Genomic DNA, 8,778 nt, shown 5'->3' on the forward strand with positions numbered 1-8,778 from the left:
TATCTGAAGAGTCCATCTCAGTGTCTCTGACTCTGTTAAATCAGCATAAGCCTGAGCTCAAGCAAGATTGGATTGAGGTTTATTATATTATTTTTGATCCTAGAGTGAGGGACATGATGTGAAATGACTGTAAAGGGGTTGATTCCTGGTTTGCAGGTACTTTTCTGCTCAAACGGTTAAGCTGAATAGAGTTTATGTTAAAAACAACATTTAAATAAATCTGTACAGAGCATTTGTGGCACTGCAGAGTCATTATTATATAAAGAAGATAGCAGTGTTGTTACAGGAAAATAATCAATGATGGATGGGGTTTTGTGATGCAGCTTGGTGCAAAGCGGAGTTAATGTTACCAAGGTGATTATTTTCCTATAACATCACATCCTGAAGGGTTTTATTCCTCTTATATGACAGCAATTTGTCAACGTTTGCAGTTTTCTTTTTTAATAAAAGAAGGACACAAACTTTTAATCCATTTAAAATCATGTTTATTGTTATGGAACATTTGTGAAACAAGTTATTTCCTGTTATAACAGCTATAAAGGGTTGTTCTCTCAGCAGCCTCTCTTTTTTTTCTCTTCTTTGCCATGTTACTGAGAAACTACAAAGCACAAACTCCCCTGTCCTGAAGACTCTTACTGTTACAAAGAACTGTCACTGGAGTCTCCTTCCATAAACTTTAAACAAAAGTCTTGCCCCTTTTGCATGCCTGTGTGTGAGTGTGTGCACACAGTGGGTTTTTTTCTATGTGGTTGTTTTTCTATGTGTGAAAGAGAGCAGTGGTTTAACGCTGATGTTAGATCAGCGAAACTTGTGTCTTGCATCCTCACAATAAAGCTGCATAAAGCATGTGAAAAAGTAAATCGACAAATAATTCCAGATTTGCTGCAAGAACATGTCAACTAACTCATATGACAGAATTCAACCTGCTATAAATATATAAATTCATCTTAAATGCAGCAGGTGAAAAGTCTAATAGCTTTGTGTAATGATGTTATGAGTAAAAAAAAAAAAAATATGATGAATCGGTGCAATGTGTACATCATTATCACACAATAATGTTATTTTGATATTTATATAAGTGCTGGACATTAACAAGAATATCTACGGTATGTGTGAGAATTGCAGCTCAAATGTCTTCACAGTTTAACCACAAGAAGCCACTGATGCCCCTCCTCTGACGTTTAACTTCCTTTGACTTCCTTTACTGACAGCAGCACATCTAATTCCGTATACACAGAGTACAGAGGCGCAGCCTGTCAGTCACGTCCACACCGAGACGCAGTAATTTAATGTTTTAGTGAGTGTTTTATAGATTAGAGATGTTTCAGTGTTCTTCTAAGCAAGATGAGATGACATTAGTTATCTATGAGATTGCAGACAATGTAGAAGGTCACGACCCCGACACAGAGAAGGAAGACACTGACGCAGAGAGACGCCTAGAAGCACATCACACAGGTACAAAATGTTTAAGTTTGCATGGCCGAAAGTGTTCCAAAATTGCAGAGATGCAGTAACAGTGAGTGGAGATGATGGTGGATATCTGTGAGAATGTAGACACTGTTAGAGGTAACATAGAGATGGAAGTGAGAAAATTCTTCTCACTATTTTGAACCTCGTTTGCCTTTCTGATTACAATTACGCATCATCCTTGTGTTACACTATCTGCCTGTGTTTTGACCCCAGCCATGGACATTCGACTTCAAATTCTAAAATTTGCATGACTTTCTCCACTTTTATATAGATTACATATATTGTAGAGTTTTTTTTTTTATTATGTTTACAGTAAATTACAGAAATGCTAGGTGCTAGGTTGCTAGGATAAAATTATAAAATTAAAAAAAAAAAAATAAATACTTATCAAAAACTGCAAATTCTTAAAGCCCTGAGTGTCTAATTTCATATGAGCCATTAACCACTACTGTGGAGTGTGACATCACAAATAAATTCAGTGCTGTACACCGGCATCCCAAAAGAAGCAGAAATTCCATATTTTGACGTCTGGTAAAAAGAGTTAAATGGAGGAGTGTGTCTGCGCAGAGCAGTAAGCTGTAAACAGACGCCTCAGAAGATGGAAGATTTAGCACTTTCTTATTATTATCAACATTATACTGTATAATGTTGATAATAATAAGTATATTTTCATGCTCCTAGCTGTCTGTGAACTTTTATGGAGTTTTGTGGGCATCTCTTAATGCAAATGAGCTGTGCTGGGAACGAGCTTTGCATGATACGGATGATCAACATACGTACGCGAGTATGAAAAAAGTGTTTTCGTGTTCTCAGTGTTTCCAAAAATCTGAAAAAGTTTGTGTAAATCTGGTGGAAAAGTTTAGCTCCTTTTGGCTTACACAGTCATCATGGTGCAAAGGGAGAACAGGTGATGTGATTCAGATCTGCAAGTCAGTTTATTCAAAAGCAGCCCAAAGCCCCGCCCATCACTGCATGCATTTAGTGGAAAGGGAGGAGTTTGACAGTGATGGCTGAGATGAGATACTGAGATGTTCTCCAGCTCCCTGTTGAAGGGCTTTGATATTGATGAGGCTGTTGAGACTAAACTGTAAATGTTAGGTCTAAATTTGGAGAGACTGTCTCTGTGTCCATTTACCTCTAGGAGGAGACACTGCACAGAGCAGGTGTTACAGACTGACTGCAGTGTGTGTGGTGCTGCTGTGTGTTCTCCTGCTGACTGCCGTCACAGTGCTGTGGATCAAATTCAACACCCTGACTATAGAGAGAGACCAGTTACAGACCAGATACGCCAACCTGACTAAAGAGAGAGACCAGTTACAGAGGGAGAGAGATGGATACATGAGGACACTTCGTGATTCGTGTAAGTAGATGAATTTAGCGTTAAATTTTCTTCCCAACAGTTAAATGCCTTCAGTAGAAATCTTGAAACTGGGGAATAAAGATTTTAACTCACATCCTCTCACATGTTCCTCCATATATTTTCACCCAGGTCTTAGAATGAGGGCAATCCCATTAATATTGGTAACTCTTTACAGTACTGTTCCATAACTCATAGGTAACTTTGCAAGGAATAAGAAAGAAAGAATGAATAGTTCTTCATTAACACACAGTTTACTACCATTAACTACTAAGGAATATTAGTTAATTACTTAGTTAATTCATTAGTAAGTATGCTTGTAATAGTTCACTATTAACTAAGCAGTAATTACTGAGTCTCCTCAAGATTAATTCCCAATTGGTAAACTTTACCTTCCTCCTGGAGATAATATATGTACCTTGGCCATTTCCAGCGCCCAGTGTGTAAAATGTAAATGTCTATACAAGTCGTTATTGTCCACACACAGAGTTCTCTTTAGAGAGGGTGTGCTGTTTTTATTTATCCAGTCAGGGTCTAAAGAGAGAAATATACAACAATAACCTATTATCAAGTTATAGAAAAGCACAAGCCGTAGTGCTGGAGAAATGCCATGTGCTCTCCATATTTGAACTGACAATCAAAAAGAGAAAATAAATGCTGGACGCAGTACACAAAATATTTAAACTAGTTATTCATCTAATGCTTTACTTAGTGCCTTCTCCGTGTTCTCCGTAGTTGGATGATTTTTGTGAATGCCAAAGCTTTCTTTACCTTCTTCAATCACCTTTTTTTAACCAGTTAATTAATTAACTTTACGAGTATAAATTTTTTTCCAATTTTTGTTTCTTTAATTATGTGCAGCATGAAAACAAACCAATTAGTCAAACCGAATAATTAAACCAAACTCTCTGTCTTTCTTCATTTATCTCTATTGGTAAAGGGTGTTTCTACTTCAGCTCCAGTTTTTACTGCATGTCTAAGGAGACGAAGAGCTGGGAGGAGAGCAGACAGAACTGCAGTTCGAGAGGAGCAGACCTGGTGATCATAAACAGCAAAGAGGAACATGTGAGAGAGAGAGAGAGAGAGAGAGAGAGAGAGAAATTTGACTTTTACAATCCTAAAAACTCATTTAAATAAATTACACTAAACATAACAGTGAACAGTTTGAGTATGTAGTTGTGATGTTTCTATCGGTCTAATGCTGGTACTAAACAAAGCCATTTTTGCCTGACCAAAGATAAAATTAATCAGCTGACACTTGAACCTGTTTCTCCTGACATATTTCAAAGCAAGAATAAAAATCTGAAAGCCCCCCATTTAAATACTCTTCTGTTGTGTAAGAACTAGGAAAAAAATTGTGAGCAAACAGTAAGCAACCCCACCACTAAGTGATGTATTATGAATTAAAATGGCCAGCCCCTCCTACTCCTTCACCCAATCAGCAGCGTTGCTGACATCACCAGGACTCTCCTGTAACATAGTAACATCAGTTAGCTTCTGCTTCACTAGTTGATTGGGCTTTACCAGCATTGCCATCTTAGCAACTTTGTCGCTAGATTTAACGACTTTTCAGACGCCTTTAGTGACTTTTTTCCCCAAAAAAGCGACTAGCGACAAATCTATCGACTTTTTGGACAAACCTTAGCAATTTTCCAAATGTCACCAGTACTGTCCTGCGCGAGCACGAGGTCTTGCTTCCCCGCTGCAGTCACACCCCTCTGTGCGTCTGCTCTGTTCAGTGAGTTGCTGAGACAAGCAGCGCATTCCGTTGACCGCACAGCAGCTGACATAGATGTGAATGAACTGTGCATGTGCGCGCTGTGTTGCCACAGACCAATCACTTACCAGCTTCTCCTTTGTATTAAATTTGAAAAATTATTGTCACCGTTTATTCTTGTCATGCGCTTATATTACTCACTACCACAGGGCTTTAGTTCATTCCAGTTTCTGAACTCACTGAATTCAGATCATTTATCTAGAACTCATATACACAAAATATACACTTTTTATACACAAATATAAAAAGTGCATACACAATACAAATATAAATACATATACACACACAGCTAGAACATTACACACATTGAAATAGTAACATGTCACACTAAAATACATTCCCAAAAGTATAGAAAAGAATGGGAGCTGATCCCTGAATTTAATCACACACACACACACACACACACACACGCAATACAATCAAACTATTCGCTTACACACTCGTTCACACAACAAATGTAATTAATCTGAGATGTTACACGGAAAAAAGTTGAATTAACTGCCGAAAAAAAATGGCAACACACCAACACACCTACACGCCACACTCACTCTTCCACCGCGCATGCGCAGAGAGAGAGAGAGAGAGAGAGAGAGAGAGAGACTAATGCCTTTTTTATTGTGCTGTTATTTACAGGAGTTCATCGGTCAGCAGCTGGGCGGCTCTCAGGCTTGGATTGGTCTGAGTGACAGAGATAGAGAGGGAGAGTGGAAATGGGTGGACGGTACACCACTGACCACTGAGTAAGAAACTGAGATTCTTTCTGTCTTTTTTTTAAAGTGCATTCCAACTGAATAATATCTTAATAATATTCTCCTGATTGGAAAACTGTAAAGTTTATTCCCTATTATACTCGTATTTTTTATATTGTTCCGATGTGCATGTCAGTAAACAGAGGCTGAGAGGATTCAGTTAAATGTGTGGAATTGAAGGAAACTGAACACTGATCTGAGTCTGATTCTGATTCTCTGGGTTTCAGGTATTGGGGTCCGGGGGAACCGGGTAATACAGGTGATGAAGACTGTGCTGAGATTTACAATACAGATAAGGTTGTCTGGAACGACATGAAATGCTCTGATAAACGACACTGGATCTGTGAGAAACGTCTTTCTCAGTGACGAGTATCATTTTATAATAAAAAGCGCTTATACACAAATTGAACCAAATATATAAAAAATATAAAAGACAGTATTTTGATGATAATTGTGTCTCAGTGTATGTTCTTGTTTTCTCAGAGTGAACTCAGTAATCAGTCAGTGACACAAAGTGCACAGAGACTGTTCATGTTTTTTACTGTAACTCATAGATGTATATTTCTTATGATTCTGATGCAGTAACTCTGTAGATCTGTGATGATGAACGCAGTATAATTGAGATAATTGTATCTGAAGAGTCCATCTCAGTGTCTCTGACTCTGTTAAATCAGCATAAGCCTGAGCTCAAGCAAGATTGGATTGAGGTTTATTATACTGTTTTTGATCCTAGAGTGAGGGACATGATGTGAAATGACTGTAAAGGGGTTGATTCCTGGTTTGCAGGTACTTTTCTGCTCAAACGGTTAAGCTGAATAGAGTTTATGTTAAAAACAACATTTAAATAAATCTGTACAGAGCATTTGTGGCACTGCAGAGTCATTATTATATAAAGAAGATAGCAGTGTTGTTACAGGAAAATAATCAATGATGGATGGGGTTTTGTGATGCAGCTTGGTGCAAAGCGGAGTTAATGTTACCAAGGTGATTATTTTCCTATAACATCACATCCTGAAGGGTTTTATTCCTCTTATATGACAGCAATTTGTCAACGTTTGCAGTTTTCTTTTTTAATAAAAGAAGGACACAAACTTTTAATCCATTTAAAATCATGTTTATTGTTATGGAACATTTGTGAAACAAGTTATTTCCTGTTATAACAGCTATAAAGGGTTGTTCTCTCAGCAGCCTCTCTTTTTTTTCTCTTCTTTGCCATGTTACTGAGAAACTACAAAGCACAAACTCCCCTGTCCTGAAGACTCTTACTGTTACAAAGAACTGTCACTGGAGTCTCCTTCCATAAACTTTAAACAAAAGTCTTGCCCCTTTTGCATGCCTGTGTGTGAGTGTGTGCACACAGTGGGTTTTTTTCTATGTGGTTGTTTTTCTATGTGTGAAAGAGAGCAGTGGTTTAACGCTGATGTTAGATCAGCGAAACTTGTGTCTTGCATCCTCACAATAAAGCTGCATAAAGCATGTGAAAAAGTAAATCGACAAATAATTCCAGATTTGCTGCAAGAACATGTCAACTAACTCATATGACAGAATCCAACCTGCTGTAAATATATAAATTCATATTAAATGCAGCAGGTGAAAAGTCTAATAGCTTTGTGTAATGATGTTATGAGTAAAAAAAAAAAAATATGATGAATCGGTGCAATGTGTACATTATTATCACACAATAATGTTTTTTAGATATTTATATAAGTGCTGGACTTGTAACAAGATCATCTACAGTATGAGTGAGAATTGCAGCTCAAATGTCTTCACAGTTTAACCACAAGAAGCCACTGATGCCCCTCCTCTGACGTTTAACTTCCTTTGACTTCCTTTACTGACAGCAGCACATCTAATTCCGTATACACAGAGTACAGAGGCGCAGCCTGTCAGTCACGTCCACACCGAGATGCAGTAATTTAATGTTTTAGTGAGTGTTTTATAGATAAAAGATGATTGTGTGTTCTTCTGAGCGAGTGGAGATGGTGGTGGATATCTATGAGAGTGCAGATGTTGTTAGAGATCACGACCCCGACACAGAGAAGGAAGACGCTGACGCAGAGAGACGCCTAGAAGCACATCACACAGGTACAAAATGTTTAAGTTTGCATGGCCGAAAGTGTTCCAAAATTGCAGAGATGCAGTAACAGTGAGTGGAGATGATGGTGGATATCTGTGAGAATGTAGACACTGTTAGAGGTAACATAGAGATGGAAGTGAGAAAATTCCTCTCACTATTTTGAACCTCGTTTGCCTTTTTGATTACAATTACGCATCATCCTTGTGTTACACTATCTGCCTGTGTTTTTACCCCAGCCATGGACATTCGACTTCAAATTCTAAAATTTGCATGACTTTCTCCACTTTTATATACAGATTACATATATTGTAGAGTTTTTTTTTTTTTATTATGTTTACAGTAAATTACAGAAGTGCTAGGTGCTAGGTCGCTAGGATAAAATTATAAAATTAAAAAAAAAAAAAGGAAATACTTACCAAAATTCTTAAAGCCCTGAGTGTCTAATTTCATATGAGTACACGAGTAGGAAGAAAGTGTTTTCGTGTTCTCAGTGTTTCCAAAAATCCACAAAAGTTTCTGTAAATCTGGTGGAAAAGTTTAGCTCCTTTTGGCTTACACAGTCATCATGGTGCAAAGGGAGAACAGGTGATGTGATTCAGATCTGCAAGTCAGTTTATTGAAAACCAGCCCAAAGCTCCGCCCATCACTGCATGCATTTAGTGGAAAGGGAGGAGTTTGACAGTGATGGCTGAGATGAGATACTGAGATGTTCTCCAGCTCCCTCTTGAAGGGCTTTGATATTGATGAGGCTGTTGAGACTAAACTGTAAATGTTAGGTCTAAATTTGGAGAGACTGTCTCTGTGTCCATTTACCTCTAGGAGGAGACACTGCACAGAGCAGGTGTTACAGACTGACTGCAGTGTGTGCGGTGCTGCTGTGTGTTCTCCTGCTGACTGCCGTCACAGTGCTGTGGATCAAATTCAACAACCTGAATACAGAAAACAACCAGCTACAGACCAGATACAACACCCTGACTAAAGAGAGAGACCAGTTACAGAGGGAGAGAGATGTATGCCAGAGGACATTTTGTGATTCGTGTAAGTAGATGAATTTAGTGTTAAATTTTCTTCCCAACAGTTAAATGCCTTCAGTAGAAATCTTGAAACTGGGGAATAAAGATTTTAAGACATTTACCTTTAAATTTATGGCATTTGGCAGATGCCCTTATACAGAGCGACTTACAATAGTGCTTTGAAGTCTATCAAAAATACATTCTGATACTGGCTCGCTAGGTCACAAACTAGGAATACCATCAGTCCAAAACTCTGTTGGGGAGGTGATTTTTTTTTTTTTGTGAAAGTGCTAATTGAAGTATTTTGTGAAGAGGTAAGTCTTTAGACGTCGTTT

At 38.0% G+C, this 8,778-nt stretch overlaps 1 protein-coding gene and 1 long non-coding RNA gene across 2 annotated transcripts in view; both read left to right on the forward strand.

The window, feature by feature from the left end:
* Positions 1 to 232, forward strand: part of LOC128317646 (uncharacterized) — a 1,014-nt gene extending 782 nt beyond the window's left edge. Inside the window, exon 2 of the long non-coding RNA XR_008301177.1 lies at positions 1 to 232. This exon is cut by the window's left edge and continues 403 nt beyond it. This is a non-coding gene — a long non-coding RNA (uncharacterized LOC128317646).
* A 1,117-nt stretch (positions 233 to 1,349) lies between these two features.
* Positions 1,350 to 6,215, forward strand: LOC128317624 (C-type lectin domain family 17, member A-like). Its single transcript, XM_053230728.1, has 4 exons — positions 1,350 to 1,455; positions 3,768 to 3,892; positions 5,238 to 5,344; positions 5,581 to 6,215. Exons 1-4 carry the CDS (start codon positions 1,350 to 1,352, stop codon positions 5,717 to 5,719), a joined length of 477 nt encoding a protein of 158 aa, XP_053086703.1. The 3' UTR covers positions 5,720 to 6,215.
* The last annotated feature ends 2,563 nt before the right edge of the window (positions 6,216 to 8,778 follow it).

This window comes from Pangasianodon hypophthalmus, chromosome 28 (assembly GCF_027358585.1).
Source record: "Pangasianodon hypophthalmus isolate fPanHyp1 chromosome 28, fPanHyp1.pri, whole genome shotgun sequence".
In the NCBI taxonomy this organism is placed as follows: Eukaryota; Metazoa; Chordata; class Actinopteri; order Siluriformes; family Pangasiidae; genus Pangasianodon; species Pangasianodon hypophthalmus.